Here is a 17,310-nt window from a genome sequence, read left to right on the forward strand (position 1 = left end):
AGAGAAACCATATAACCTTTGTTCAGCACACCCAATAACGAATTGCTTTAGAAACAGTCATGAGGACAAAGGAAAACCTGATAAAACCAAGATCATACAAAAAAAAGAAAAGATCAAGATCCGTATAAATAAATAAAAATAAGCCTGTTCACTTGCAGCAACAAAAAAAGTTTATCTTTGCTTACAGAAACTACCGACTATTGATATACTGGTGGAACTACAATAGTATATTTGTATTAATATTTTGTAATGTAAGCAGATCGCCCAAAATGGAGAGAGCAAACTGCGTACGTAATTGATGAAAAAAGTACCCATGTGGACTGACTGTGCCATCATGGATTGCAAAAGCAGGTTATAAAGCACGGTGTTGTGCTCAATCAAGTTACACTTTCTGCACATTCCTTCATCTTTTCTTCACTTGATATAATTGTCCGAACAGGAGAAAAGTTAAGTTTAATGCTTTACTTAAATGAATACAATTAGAAATAATCGCTGATTTGTTTAAAAAAAAAAAAATTGGATTTCACTCCAGATTTCTACATTCATTTTGTCCACCACATCCGATTCTCAAATTGGACAAAATAATTTGATTATATACTTGAATTGGTCTGTGAGAGCAGATCGTGCTTCCAAATTGAGGCATGTTTGAATAAGCCCAGCAAAATGGCAAATTGGGACCCCATCGAGGGCCAGCGAGGTGTCCAAGGATGTGCCGGATGAAGGTTATAATTAAATAAGTCCATTAATTATCTTCAAAAGGGGTGTTTTAATTAACACAAACACCCAATTTTCAGTCATGCACTTCCTTGGAGTTTTCTTAGTATGCATGCAAAGTTTCAGGCTGCGAGGTTTCATGGTTTTGGAGCTATGGAGGAGACACACACACACACACACACACACTGACACACATTGACATTGATTAGTATAGATATATACATATAATTTCCTTCAGTGCCAAGACATGATGCTGTAGCCGCCACGCTGATGAAGTTCTTTGAAGAGAATTGATCTGTTACGAAGATGGACAGGGATTGAAAATGAGCCCACAGTTTATTCCCAGGGCATCCACAGAATTGCCTCTGCATTGTAGCTGGTAAGTAACAGATTAAAAATGAATGAAAAACATGCACCTACTTAGCTGAGGGTACTTTTTGACCAATCTGAATTTGCAGATATAATTCTTTGCAGAAGCAATTCCTAGTGGATGGCACCCAGAATAACTGCATTTGCAAGCAGCATGCAAATTGGCCTATATTGATTCTGGCAGCATTGACAAAAATATTTGATGTCAAAATTATTCATCATTTTGTTAATGCAATCGCTACTTTCCTTCCCCGTAGGGGGCGAACCAATTGCTGTCAGCTGTCAAGAAACGCTCTTCCCACGAAGCCCGACACACACTGACTGCGGTAGCTCAACGAGGAACGGTCATCAACGAATCTCTCCAAACCTGGCACGGGCAGCTATGTTGCCACTTCTTGGCTGTGCCGCTACTTGGGGCCTCGTCAAGCCTGAGGAAGCCAGCATTTTACTCGGAAGTGGCTCGGAGAGTGAGCAGGCGAGCGCACTTCCCACCACCCCACCGCGGGTTTATCACTGTGATGAGTGCGGGCTCAGCTTCCGCTATCGGACACATTGGAGTCTTCATCGACGCAGTCATACGGGCCAACGATCATTTGGTTGTGAGATGTGTGGAAAGCGTTTTCTGACAGCATTTGATGTGACGCGCCACCGGCGAACACACACGGGCGAAAAACCGTACGCCTGCGATGAATGTGGAATTAAGTTCACTCAGGCATGCAGCTTGGCACGACACAAACGCACACGAGTTCACCAGCGTGGAACCTGTCCCAGTTCGTGCCACGGTTCTTTTCCAACACCCTGAGTTCAAAGAAGTTTTTTTTTTGTGTGTGTGTGTGTTTTCTTTTTTCCACTGTCAGTTCATAACGAATACAACATCAATTCCCTTTTAATCTTCCATTGAAAGGGTTAGCAAAACGGACTGCTTTTTGAACCCTTGATCTTTACCACATTGTCTTTTTTTCAAACTGTTTTGCCAACAACTCCAGGCTTCTTGGAGGAAGATTAAATTGTTATGCTGTACTGAATTGTGTATTCTTTTTTTATGTTCTTTCATTGTTGGTGAGACACCTTCATGATGCTCTATTTGCCTTGCCTGGTGCAATACTTTTTTTTTGTTTCTGCTTAAACTTCTCTAAGGAAGCCAAGCAAGAACTGCACACTTTGAATCCGTAATGCTGGCCTTCTAAAGTGATGTACACTGCCTCGTAATCATGGTGGTTTCAACAACAGAGACCATGCCTGCAGATCATCATATGATCTGCATGCATCTGTCAACGATCGGCTGCTTGAAGGAAACTGTAAATTTACCTTAACCAAGACAACAATCTTGGTCATGGTTTAGGTTTGCTGCGATGTGGTTTTCTTTTTATTTTGTACATTATTGAACAGACACGTGTCGTAAGTATGAGGTTTACGTTGATTTTTCTCGAGTTTGTTGTGATCAAGCTGGTCGGCTGACACTAATTTTATGTCACTGCCCTTCGAGGCCTGAAAAGAAGAGAGCAAAATGACATTTCAACAAACTACTCGTAAAACTGCACTTTTAATTTTTGGTGGAATTTTTCTCCCAGTGTTTCTTGTTTTTGTTTTTTTTCTTTTTTGATTAGCTCAGATGAAAGCACTCCGTGTACTTTCACAGGTGATTTGTGATGGAAGACTTTTGCACACCGTGACCAAAGTGAATTTTAAAAAATGGTTTTGATTGCTGTTTGCTCTGGTTTATTGCATTGTTGACCAAAATTTGAATTATTTGCGTGAATGGATATATAGCAGTTGGGCGTCTGAGAACGACTTTTGGCACGGTCGCAGTAGAAATGGACATCGATATCACATATCTGCTTCAAACCATAGCGTTTGTTCGTAGCATTTTTGTCGTCTTTTGTCGGAGTTTTTTGAGGTATTGTTAACGTGCAAGCAGCTGGCAGTTTGGAAATTGTGGTGAGATACTTTCTCGTGTATGTGACAGACATATATTGATAATAACCAATGTTGTCCTCGGACGTGATCTTGTTTGGTTCTACGGTTGAAGGCAATAAAGAACCTGCTTTTACCATCGTTATGATTTGTCTTTTATGTTGTCTGCTTCACTCGTCAATTATTCTAAATGTCTTTAGTGAACCTTGTTCTTATGATAACTTCTGACCTCCATCCCCACCTCCTCCTCCTGCCCCCCCCCCCCCTGCAAACCACTCTCTCCCTCCTCTCACCCACTCTCGACAATAGGGTTTTCAATTTAATGTAAAGCGCAATATTTTGATCATCTAATCATAACGTCTTGTACCCGAAACCTGGTAAGTGGTTCTCTTTTCAATATCTAGTGGATGGAGTTAGCAAGTGGCCTCATTGTATTAAGGATGATATTCGTAAAAGCTCTGTGCCATGTTTGATTGTTTGAAAGCAGCCAGGAACAGTTTTGTCACGTGGTGCATTTTAACTACAGTTTGTGTTTCCAATTTGCAGAAGCTACAACAGAGGGAATGAAGTGGAATTCTGAGTTACCCAAAGATCTTTCATACAACATATCACTGGCAACCTCTCCCTTCAACGCTGGAGGTATGGAAACAAATGAACATGCTTCTGATACAATGCATTTTGAGCAATTTGGATGGTAAAAGAAAAAAAACTTTTAGAAGGTCTTAATTTTGCTTTAATTTTTCCTGATTCAGCAAATATTTCACCAATTTGAGGAAAATAAAATGATCAATACACATCGTTTTGTTTTTTTCATACACATGTAAAAAATATTCTGACATAATATGGTCAGTGTATGATATTGATCGAGGTAAAACAGTTCAGCAAGTATTGACGGAATCTGTAGTCTTTGGTTATCAAATATAATTGGGCAGAAACGATTTACACAATAGATGGTGATTTAAAAAAAAAATTGGCTAGCAGCTTTCAACAAGAACCCCAAATTTGTAAAAAAAATGGGTGCACTTTGATTTTAAAAAAATCATTGCTGCATCTTCTCTGTATTGCTTTGCTAATCCAATCAAATGAAATGTTGGTTTTGTGCATGTTTTTGAAAACCTGACTTTGTTGGATTTGGATAGCATTGCATCTTGGTTTTATCCAGAATTGTATTGTAATTATACGCCAAAGTATTCTAGCAGAATAAAAACAAGAACAACACTCGGTAGAGCACATACTTCCACCAGGCTGAACAGTTTGTGTTTTGTATCCCACCGATAGGCTGGATCTGGATCCGGACGTGATCCAAAATCTAATCAGCTTGTTCTTATCACCTCCCCAACTCGTGCACCTACTTTTGTCACAACTCCTCCACAACTTTTTGAAATATCATGCAGTATTTCGAATTTGCCCCATCTCTCAATGGTGAAGAATCACTAAGGGAATTAAAAACTTCTCATATCTGGATCCAGATTCAGATCTTCACCAATATCGAATCAATTCTTCCTTTTCACACCACCCAACCTGTCCACCAAGTTTAGTTCGAATCTGTGCATAACATTTTGTCTTTTACACATCTGGATTTTTTTTACATGCATTTGACTCACTTCTGTCATCAGCATCTGCTTCATTACACCCTCATTTGAGGAGATGCATCCGGACAACAAATGAGACTCAGCGACATGTGTGGCCTGTCTATTGTCACCACAACACAGCAGCACAAATATGCAACCTGGATAAGGATTACGACTCGCCGTGCTATCTGTCCAAGTCCAAAACCTCGTAGCACAGTCAAAAGTTTTGGAAAAATATGCACAGATTTCATCAGGCATGAAGGCCTCAAGTCTCGGCATGAAGGACAAGTACTGTGGTTATATTGCTGCTGAGTATTTGTAAAAAGTTTGCAACTCAGGACAATTTATATATTTTTGTGAGACCGCCTAAGATTTTCTCCCTTTCTAAGATGCAGCCAGCTTCAAGCAGCAATTGAATGGCAGCAGCAACTATAGCACGACAAAATAATATACTCTTGGAGCACTGAAAAATTAATCTGTTCAAAAACTTGTACCAGTTGGCAGATTTCTGCTTACTTTTTCTAAAAATGGTTTCATCTCAAGGTGAATGCAAGTCTGAGAAAAAGTTGGGGGTCGGGAAGACGCAACTTACCGGGTGCCATCACTTCACTTGCCTGCTTTCCTTGCCTGTATCAGGAAAATGAAACTGCATCATTTTTACAGAATTTAGGATCTTAATGGTGATATGACAAAGCAAAATTAGATCACCTCTACGCCAGTAAATATAGCTTGGAATCACGTGTGCACATCACACAGATCTATATTGCACAGGAGGAAACAACACTTTTGTGCAAATTGTACGCAGTTAATTTACAGGACTCGTGTCAACATTTTCCATTTGATGGATAATCGAAAACAACTCGGACAAACTGTCTCGGACCAAAGAAAGGCATGATTTATGATTTCACACATCAATTCTTTTGACCGAAGGTGGATGGAGGTTATGTATTCACCCTTATTTGTCTGTGTTTGTCTGCCTGTGAGCAGAATATCTTAAAATGTTATGGGTGAATTCGGACAAAAGCTGATGGACAGGTTGGGTGTGTGACAAGGACGAATTGATTTGATTTTGGTGAAGATCCGGATCTGCTATAATTTTTAAAGTGATTCTTCACCATTGGGAGATGGAGCCAAAAACGATCTCTCGCAGGATATCTCAAAATTGATGTGTACGGATTCTGGCAAAACATGATGGACAGGTTAGGTATGTGACAAGAAAGAATTGATTTGATTTTGGTGAAGATCTGGATCTGGATATGAGAGTTTTAAAATAATTTTAAAGTCATTCTTCACCATTGAGAAATGGGATCAAAAACTATGTATAGCATGATATCTCAAAAAGTTGTAGACAAGTTATGTCAAAACTGGGTGGATGAGTTGGTTAGGTAACAAGAAGAAGCCGATTTGATTTTTGTTCAGGTCCGGATCCAGATCCGGCCTATCGGAGGGATACAAAACGTAAACTATTCAGCTTGGTGGAGGTATGCGCTTTACTGCATGCCATTCTAGTTTAAACTACTGTCTTCAGTGATGTGGAGTGCCCGCTGTGCTGACTGGGTCACATCGTCGCAGTCCATTCATATATGGCTGTCTTTTACAGTGGGGCATTGAGGAACAGGCTAAGATTGGAGATGCAGGCAGACAAGGACAGCATGCATATAACATACAATCAAACCTGTCTACAAGTTAGAAAAAAACTTCTTTTTTTTAAATGAAAAAACATGTTGGGATGAAATCCACAAAAAAAAAACCAAACGGCGAAGGAAGGAATGACACTACAATACAATACCATAATCTTTTTACGGATTGCCATCATGACATCTTTTGACATTTTTCTGTCCCACAACAAATAAAATACACAATTACACCTTCTGTTCCCTAAAACTACCAAAATCATGATATGAATCGCTGCTCACCTTCACTCTTTCATTCCTCTTTTTTCGCACCTTTGGAATAAACTCCCTCACTCTGTTCAATCCCATTCTTCCCTCCAGGCCTTCAAAACAGCTGTTCACCACCACCTCTTATCGTCCCCCATCCAAATCCTCGATCTTTTCTATCCCCGTTAATCCACCCCAAACCCACCTCCTTCAAATTCCCTGCTTTCCTTCCTGAAAGTCCCTGTAATGTCCATCTTGTATACCCCGTGTTCCCCATCACATCCCTCTCCCTTCCACAGATCTCCTAATCTCTGTTCCCCACTGTTTTGTCCTTCCCACTCCCACCCTTGTCTCATGCCCCCTTGCTGTGCGTTGTGTGTTTGCTCTCATACGAGCCTCGACAAGGTATACAAGAATAAAAACCCACACTACAAACTACCTCTGACATATACATCTTCATACAATTGTTACTATTTCCACCTATGATGAAAATGTCAAAATATGTCATGACGGTAATCCATAAAAGGATTATGGTGTTGCATTGTAGTGCCATTCCTATCTTGTGATTCCTGTCTTGTCTCCTCCCTTGTTTGGTTGGGTTTTTTTAATATTTTAAACAAGTCAGAAAAAAATTCTGACTTTAACTATTTTTCCCAATCTGGATGCCAATGACGATATCATTCAGTAAATTATTTTGAGGGGCATTTACATGGGGAACCCCCAACCTCCACCCCCCTCAACAATATTTCTCATGCAAATCCCTCCCCTATTTCCAATATTCCCGTCCCTTCTGTCTCTAATCAGACATTCTGCTACCCTGTTGTCCTTCACTTTTGGTATCATCCATTTATTTTGTATGCCAACATGACATTCTTTACCCTCTCTCCTTTCTCTGCTCCTTCCCTTCCCTTCTTTCCAAAACTCTTATGTCCTCCCAATCTTCCTTCCCTTCTTTCCCAAACTGCTCACCTCCTTTCGTTCTTCTACCATCCCACATTCTCTTATTTTCCTTAATTTACTCCATACCTATATGTACATACACAATAAAGAGATACTTCTTTTTTTTTCTATCCTCTTTCCTTCTGTTCCCTGACTCCATATTGGCATTTCCAATCTCTTCCCTCCTCACCCCACCCTATCCTGTCTGCGTAATAAGTAGATGCTTTATAAAGGTGTGATGTGATCATATGTATTTAATAAGGTGGAGGAACTTCACGATTTGCTTTAACAAGAGCACGCATACAGTATATTGAAAGATGAATTATTAGCTCACCTGGAGCGTAGTTCTGTGGAGCTTATGGGATGACACGTCGTCCGTCCGTCAGTCCACAAATACTTGCAACTTCTCTGAAACTATACATACGATTTCAATGAAACTTTACCACAACCTTATTCACCCGTGATATTCCAAAATTTGTTCACAACATTAAAAAATCTGGGTTTAGGGGATCTATGGAGAGGGGTGGGTTGCCCCCCAAAATATGCATTTGCTTTCTTCTCAGAAACTACATACACAATTTTTATTAAACTTCACCACAACCTTCATCACACCCGTGATGTACCAAAGTTTGTTCACACCATAAAAAAATAAAAATGGGATCTAAGGGGGGTATGCAGGGGGGAGGGGGTGTGGAGGTGGGTGGGTTGCCCCCAAAAATATGTATTTGCAATAACTTCGGTTCAGTGGTACATTTTGCTAATTCCGTCCCATGTTGACTTCCTCCTTAGTATCATTATTCTACCAGCTGAGCACCTAGAAGTATTGCCACTATTTTTTACAGTGCTCTTTTCAACCGGTATGACCCCCTGTGAACCTCAATGAAAACATCAGCAGACCGTTCTGGGCCCTTTTCCTTCATAAATTATGCATCCTTACAATCCAAGAGGCCTGGCAATCCATGACAGAGACTTTATGACAGACACTGAGATTTATGTGCAGTGAGTTTGTATGGCAGAGTTTCTCACGCTGCGCATGCGCAAATGATGTTCAACAGGTTGTGGGGCATAGAGCAACAAAGTGTGATGACACATTGGCATGACAACACACGACTGGTTCGAAGCATAAGTGCCCGGAAGCATAATCGCTTCGATCGAACTTGCTTTGCGTGTTGAAGCATCGCTAAATATGGCTGCCATGTCGATTACCTCACTCGTGACTTACTTTTGCAATCGACCAAAGTTGTTGCAAGGAGAAGAGAATCATTTTAAATCAGATCATGTGGAAAACCTTTCATATTTTCAAGGAGAGCTTGGGGGAGTTTGTCCAAGCTCACATGAAAGAGAAATGTTTCGAACTGTGCATATCTACATTGTGTAGTTAGGGTTCCTTATCATCTCACACACTGTATTAGCGGATGTGCACAATGTGGTCCCACGTATTCAATTTTATGTCTGCTTTGGAAAGTCGTGTTGAGAAAAGAGGAGAGTTCAGCATTCATTATACAGATTAATAATCTCACAACGGATGATTTGACAGTAAAGGAGATTCAGTACTTGAATAGGTTAGTTCTCCAAAATAAGCTTAGAGTGGCTCCCGGTGTCCGTTAGCATTTGACTAAAACATCTTCTCACAAACTACCCTTCCAATATGGACCAAATTTGGTGCGATGCATCAGGACAGCAATGCCTCATCGAGTCTCAAGAGCTGAGAGAGTGTGTGCACGTCGAAAACCAATCGAGGAAGTGCTGGCCAGATTTGCGCATGTAAAGTTTCGGAAGCTACTACACGGGAGCGCGATTCTGCCTGCGTGTGCACGTGGATGGTGGAGGTGCCTTCCTCCTGTGCTCGACAAGAGACGGCGCCATTTTGCGTGCAAGTACATGTGCCGGACGGAGCTCCCTAACACCAGATCGACGAGGGCCAGCCCTTGGCCAGGCTGAGTACCAGTTTATTTAAAAAGAATGGGGGGTTTATTTTTGTTTGTCACCCTTTGTCTGTGTTTGCGTCTGTGTGTGCGAGGCCTCGATCATCGGAGTTGTTTATTAAATTTGTTATATTATTGTTCTTGTAATCTTCATTATTGTCCTTATAAATATTTGTTTTATTAAATGTATTCCCTTCTAAAGAAATCGAATTTCGTGTATTTGAAGTGGGGTTCTTGAATCAAACCCCCTCGTGCTGTCCTTCCGTTCCATTCCGAGTACTACTCCATCCGCTACTGCCCTCATTGGGCTCTGTCATCATCTGCCATACCCTTCGAGCACGAGTTGAAATCCATGTCAATGAGCGTGTCTGCCTCCGCTCGACCGTCCCAGGAGGTTGGTCGGTGTTAACCGCCTAGCTACTACGAATTTAGGTAGTGGGAATCGAACCCCAGCTCCTCTACAACTGCTGACAGGAGCAGAATTCGAACCTGGCTAACTCCACTACAATACTATAAGCATCATTTCCAAGAAAATTAATTAATCAATGTCAAACTACAAAGAGCTTTGTAAAGCAATAATTAACTAGAGGGGGAGCACTCGGTAGAGTGCAAAACCTCCGCCACCAATACTGCTGGGGTCACTTAAGTGAACCTGATATCCTATTCATTGTAGGTCAAAACGGATCAGACTCTACTGAACCACGATTGAATAAACTAAACTAGATCAACTTGCATGTAGAAATGCCAAAAAAAAGAAAATCGAAATTTTTTTGAGAAAAAAGGTGCAAAAATTTTTTTTTCCTCTAACAAATTTTTTTTGGGGGGGGGTTGGAAATCACTTAAAACATGTAGAAATGCAAAAAAAAATCAAATATTTTTCAAATAAAATCGAAATTTTTTTGAAAAAAAGTTGCAAAATTTTCTGGTTTTTTTCTCTAACAAATTTATTTTTTTTTTGGTTGGAAATGACTTAAAACATGTAGAAATGCAAAAACAAAAATGTAAATATTTTTTTCAAAATGGCCGCCATAGCGGCCATAATGCACTTTGGACCAAGTCCAAAATCTCATGGCATGATCCTTGGACCATACCTAATCCCCCCACCAAGTTTCGTCGAAATCCGTCCAGGAGTTTTTCCGTAATACTGTTCACAAACAAACAAACAGACAGGGGTGAAAACAGTAACCTCCGTCCATCTTCGATGGAGGAGGTTAAAGAGGGGGGGCACTCGGTGGAGTGCAAAACCTCTGCCGCCAATACTGCTGGGTCACTTAAGTGAACCTGATATCCTATTAATTGTAGGTCAAAACGGATCAGACTCTACTGAACCACGATTGAATAAACTTATCAAGATCGACACGCATGTAGAAATGCCAAAAAAATAAAATCGAAATTTTTTTGAAAAAAAAGGTGCAAAATTTGTTTTTTTTTTTTTCTCTAACAATTTTTTTTTTTGGAGTTGGAAATCGTTTAAAACATGTAGAAATGCAAAAAAAAATATTCAAATATTTTTCAAATAAAATCGAAATTTTTTTGAAAAAAAGTTGCAAAATTTTGTTGTTTTTTTTTTCTCTAACAAATTTTTTTTTTTGGTTGGAAATCACTTAAAACATGTATAAATGCAAAAACCAAAATTCAAATATTTTTTCAAAATGGCCGCCATAGCGGCCATATTGGACTTTGGACCAAGTCCAAAATCTAATGGCATGATCCTTGGACCATACCTAATCCCCCCCACCAAGTTTCCTCGAAATCCGTCCAGGAGTTTTTCCGTAATACTGTTCACAAACAAACAAACAGACAGGGGTGAAAACAGTAACCTCCGTCCATCTTCGATGGCGGAGATTAATTAAAACAGAAAGAAAAAACAGCTCCATATCTGGCCAGGTGTACCCTGAGGTGGGATGTGGGAGTGTGAGATTGCAGCCTCGAGTCAGGATATGTGTGAGAAAGTGTAGCTCTTTGTTCGTACAGAAAAGATAGACATGCAACATTTGTCAAAAGTCCTTGACCACTGCAAACAAATCTTTTTGTTCAACCATTTCTAAGCATTATTGATTAAATCCACCAAGCACACAACTTTAACTTTATTTCATTTTCCACAGTTCACAAAGTTTTTCTTCTTCATTTTGGTTCCAGTATCGGCTCGAGCATGTGTTAAAGCAAACTAATTTTTATCTCCAGTTTGTAATACTAGTCATCTTTACTGGTTTTGTATCTACAAAAGATCAGTAAATGAAAATAGCTTTACCTTTTATTTTGCCGAATAGACCCAAATACGGGGCAATATAGGGTTTCTTATTCTTCTTTGTCATTTTGGTTCTGGTATCGGCTTGAGCGTACGTTCAATGCAAAACAAATTTTTATCTCCCGAACATTCATTGGGAGTGGTAGGGGACATGTATTGCAAAGCGATTCTCACTCTTGTTTTATGTAACTTGCAACACACCCTCCTTCTAGGAGTGGCACTGCACGATAGAGAGAATTTGGGTCCTCCTCTCACCCACCCCCCACCCTGAATCCCAGGGGCTATGAATTTTTTTTTTTTTTTGCACCTAAAACCTTGCTGAGCCCCAAGTACAACCAACATCTTTCAACTCATTCCTTCCAATGGTTTAGAAGAGTGTGTCAGTTTAGCAAATAGACACTTCTCAAATTTTATATACTGTAATCTTCTTTCGGCTGGTCCCGTTAGGGGTCGCCACAGCGGATCATCCGTATGATCCGCATAGTGATTTGGCACATGTTTTACGCCGGATGCCCTTCCTGACGCAACCCTGGTCGCCTCTTACGGCACAGGGATATGGTACACCTATTTTCACCGGGGTATACACCGGCCCAGTACACTGGTACTCATTTCGCCGACCTCGGAAGGATGACAGGCTGAGTCAACCCCCTGGTGTATTAATTCAGTGGCCCAACGGGAATTGAACTCAGGACCTTTTGGATCCCAAGCCGCTGCCCTAACCACTGCGCCAACACCAGGCATAAGATTTTATATACAGTTTTTATATATTTTATATACAGTAATATGATTCTAAAATCTTTACTCACTGTACATCATTGTAAAATGCTAATAGTCATGCTTGCATCCCACAGATGCGGAAGGGACCAGTATCGGTACATACGATGCTTCTTCACGCTGCAAACCAAACTCCAGTGGCAGTGTACTTTTGCCTCGCGTATCAAATGAAGATGGCTCTTTACATGTCGCGTCTTTCTCAGACACCCCAGATCAAATGATGCTCACAGAAAGTTCACTGATAAACAATTCTGCGATATTGTCCACAGCAGGAAATCGGCAGCGATCCTCAAGAGGAAAAGGTCGCTCTCCATCTGGCCATGCAAATGTATGTTGGTGTGCAGAATGTGGTGTACTGGTACCGAGTGGGCGGCAGCTCCGCGCACATATTGCAGCTGTCCATGCCGGTGCCGGCTCCAGGGTCTTCACATGCGAAGTCTGCGGCAAGACCTTTGCGCAGGCTTGGATGCTTGCTCGACATCGACGCTCACATACGGGCGAGCGACCCTTTTCTTGCCAGGAGTGTGGAAAACGATTTTCACAGGGGTGGATTCTGGAGCGACACAAACGCACGCGCAGACATATGAACCAATGCAATTTGAATGGATAACGTATTGTTTCCACAACCGATCCCATTTCTTCATTACATTCCACTGTCACTGTTTTAATTGCGTGGTTCAAGTTAAAATATGTTTAGCATTTTCTGTGAATGCTAATACTTTTCTCATTTAGGAATTCTTGTTTGATTAATTATTTTGCTGAATTTTTTTTTCCCAGGAAATACTATTGTATTGTAAATGGGTCCTTCCATGCTAACTCACTGAACTTTTCAATCTCACTTAAACAAAATTTTCACGGGTAACGTAATGTAACAAAAATTGATACATTATTTTCGTGCAATTTGGGGTTGTGGCTCCCTAAAATAGGGTATGGTGGGGTTTTTGTTCACTTGCAAATCGCATCCACGTTATATTGACATTGTTGAAGGCTCATATATTGTCACTGGATAACATAGTAATCCCAAGCTTTGAACTTTTGGTAATCCTGACCCAGGTCTTTGAGAATCTGCCCATCGAATACAATGTACTTTTTGCCATTTCCAAGTTGCAGGCACATTCTAGGGATTCTGCCTTGCATTGTTGGATTCTTGGTGAAAAGTTTTTTTTATTGTTAGTTTGTTGACCTAAACTAATATATGAATTCAAAATAAAAAGTTGCCATTTATTGTATCTCGTTCTGAGAACATATTGATTATTTTTTTTTTTTGAATACCCCACATAATTTGCTCAACTATGTAAATTCAATTTACAAAAAAAAAAAATCTTCATTTTGAAGGAACTGAACCACAAAGATGAAACTTGGTCAGGTTGTAGATCAGATGCATCTTAAGTGTGAGTTTCCATATGTTGGGTCGTAGCCCACTTGGTTAGCTAATCACCACAATGAGGTGTGATGGTTTCGCATTTTTCACTTTGTCTGTTTGTCTCTTAGTCTATTTCTATGATCAAGGAACTGTTTAATTTCAATTGAATTATATATTTTGAACAGTGTAGAGCACAAATCGGAACGTGGACCTGCAATTTAGCAGTACTTTGGTTCTGAATTTGGCAAATTGTATGGCGTCTCATCCCTAGCGCACATGCACACAGCGCAGTCAAGTATTTGCTTTCGTCTGTCTGCCTGTCTGGCAGTGAAACAACATGGAAAATTATTCCGAACAGGAATCTATATTTTTAGGGATGTCATAAAGGACACAAACAATAGGCACAAATAACCAATATAACGTGTTAAATAAGGTGGTGTAAATGACGGTGCTTCACCGGTGATAAACTTCTGAATAAATGGTTTGTTTGTTTTTTGTACAGCCTTTAAAACTTTTATATAATTTCAATTTTATGATATATTTGAACACTGGAACACAAATCACCTGTTTTTGCACTTCCATAAACCTTCAGTTTAGTACAGTGATTGGGAAAAATTGGCCACGCTCTGGAAGTACAGCTGGCAGAAGGTTCAGCTCTGGAAGTACAGCTGGCAGAAGGTTCAGCTCTGGAGTGTTCCATTTGACCCATTGGCTTTATATGGTTGCGATCGCACCTATTATTCAAAGCTCACGAACAAAACTAATATAGCTTGTGCTCGGAAAAGCAAAGCAAGAGTTAAAAAGACCCTTCCCTTGTCCTTTTTATCAAGACTGCATGGGGTAAGGTGTTCCATGCACGCTATAGTTTTTTTGTTTTTTTTTAATGAATTGGTCGATCGACCCCAGTCCTGCACATATAAATGATTTCATTGATTCTTGCTTGTTGGGGATATACCTATACCGAAAGGTTATATGTCTATGATATGTAATTTCACCACTCAATGAACCCCCTAAATCCATAAACTTCAATAATGCATGATAAAATGTGTTTTGAGCTTTGTGTAACTTGAAAATGGCAAAAGATTCACTGTTGTTTTTTATTTATTATTATTTTTTTTTTTTGAGGGTAAATTCTCAAAAGTTTGGTCAACATTACCCATGGTTCAAACTTTTGGCTTTGATAAAGCTCAAAATTTAAATACAATGTGGACTCAATCTTCTTCTTTCGGCTGCTCCTGTTAGGGGTCGCCACAGCGGATCATTCGTATGATCCGCATAGTGATTTGGCTTAGTTTTTACGCTGGATGCCCTTCCTGACGCAACCCTGGTCGCCTCTAACGACACAGGGATATGGTACACCGATTCTAACCGGGGCATACACCGGGCCCAGTACACTGGTACTCACTTCGCCGACCTCGGAAGGATGACAGGCTGAGTCAACCTCCTGGTGTGTAGTAATTCAAGTGGCCAATAGAGCTTGAACTCAGGACCTTATGAATCCCAAGCCGCTACCCTAACCACTACACCAACACCAGGCTCTATGGACTCAATCTGTGAATACATATAATGGATACAGCACCTATTTTTAGTGAGCTATAACTCTCAACGACTTGGTGTTTGGAGCTGAAATTGTTGGGATGGTTGGTTTACCCACAAAGGTTTTTTTTAAGAAAGTAACTACCAATCTGCATGCGCAGCGAAGATGCATAGTGACCCCCTTTGGTGATTGACCCTCTTGCACTTTGTTCTCTTGGAACAGGGTGAAAGGCGAAATTGGGGCAGGAACTTTGGAATTGCTCGCCTACTCTTCACAAAGGACACCTGGGATCTTTAACGTCCACCAACTCATGCCGGCAGATGGAACACCCAATTTAACGTCCATCTGAGGGACGGAATACACATTGATGAATCATCCCGCCAATGAAACACCGAGATGACAGGCTATAACTGGTTTGAGATTCGAACACAGGCTTGACAGCTTAGTGCTGATTGTGCACACCTTTAAACCATCATTGCTGCCCAAAAAAGTAACATGTTTAGAAAATTTCAATCAAAACCTGACACGGTCACTTGGGGACATCTGGGTGATTTGACACGGAATGGCTCATTTAACACATTATTAAGGATATGACATTTATAAAAAGTAAAACATCTTGTTAAAAATAACCTGTATGTTAAACATTTGCTTTGTTCCCTGAAGACATTGACAAGTGGCATGTCTTGTTTTTAACTACCACTGATTTGTGTGGCATTTCATTTCATGAGGAAGCCACATAAAGGAGGTATTTGTCATATTCATTCATTCTTTTAGGAATGATGGAACACCGAATGCTGTTGACCTCACTTTTTGTAAAATGTATTGATTACTCTTTCACAAGTGGATGATGAAACTTTTTACCAAAGCAATGATTTTTTTTTTGCCACACATTAAACTGGTACAGGTGTGAATTTTATGAGTGGTTTATTTTTAGATCAAATATGATACATTTCAGCAATATAATTAACGTTAACTCAACACTCCCATGCCTAAATCGGATACATGCTTGAAGTATAGATGGTGCATGATACCTATCGAGAGCTGAGGTCACAACTCAACAGCCTACCCCCCGCTTCCCTTTTGAGATACATAATATTGTGCATTACTGCTCATCACAGCTGAAGTGATATAAACCCCTTTTATTTCTACTGTTAGTATAAGTTCCACAGGGTGGTTAATGAATTAAGGTGTCTTCATGAATCAATATTTGTAATTGTTCTTATTACTTCACGTACTTTGTGCAGGAAGTCATGATGAATGTACTAAAGTTCCAACTGATCAAATAAAGGTGGTTCAAATTTGACCTGCAATTTTGTTTAATAAAATATAGTTAGGTATATAGATTTATATATATATATATATATATATATATATATATATATATATGTATGTATGTATGTATATATATATAATATTTATTTGTATATATATATGTATATATATATATATGTTTTTTATATTTTTGATTTATATTTATATATATATATATATATATATATATATTTTATTTATATATATATATATATATATATATATATATATATATATATATATATATATATATATATATATACATATATACATATATCCTCGTATAAAAGTCCATCAAAAATGACGACTTGAAATTATTTTATTCAAAATATTCAGACTGGAAGATATGATGTTTTTTAGCAAGAAAAAGTGTTATTTTAAAACACTACATGTACAAATGCTACCCTATTTCCTTTATCTTCTGGGACCTTTCATTTTGAGGGTACAGCCTCGTGAGAATGCCAAAGTCTGAAGCCTCGGCCTAGTGTCAGGTGTGCTGATATGTTCTTAATGAATGAGACATCGCATGTATGTAAATGAACATCCATTTTACTTTGCGAGCGTTATACATCACATGCAGCGAATTTCATCTCCCTGCGCCTTGTATTTATTGTTATTTATTTAAACGCTTCTGTACACCATCATTGAGGCCCGGTTGCAAGTCGTCGACATTTCCAAAAGAAGAGACGTAATTGATCTTTAACGTAAATGTTTTTTCGAGTTTTAAAAATAAACATGAAAAAATAGACCGAAGTGAACACACAG

At 39.5% G+C, this 17,310-nt stretch overlaps 1 protein-coding gene across 1 annotated transcript in view; it reads left to right on the forward strand.

Moving 5' to 3' along the window:
- The window catches only part of LOC147031963 (uncharacterized), a 230,344-nt gene that overhangs the window by 101,521 nt on the left and 111,513 nt on the right, over nucleotides 1-17,310 (forward strand). The window contains exons 7-9 of the mRNA XM_085850276.1: nucleotides 1,341-1,884; nucleotides 3,482-3,636; nucleotides 12,412-12,942. Coding sequence (XP_085706402.1) covers nucleotides 1,341-1,884; nucleotides 3,482-3,636; nucleotides 12,412-12,942 — 1,230 coding nt within the window. The remainder of the gene's footprint in view (nucleotides 1-1,340; nucleotides 1,885-3,481; nucleotides 3,637-12,411; nucleotides 12,943-17,310) is intronic.

This window comes from Eptatretus burgeri, chromosome 2, assembly GCF_056783735.1.
Source record: "Eptatretus burgeri isolate ZD-2024b chromosome 2, Ebu_testis_v1, whole genome shotgun sequence".
NCBI lineage: Eukaryota > Metazoa > Chordata > Myxini > Myxiniformes > Myxinidae > Eptatretus > Eptatretus burgeri.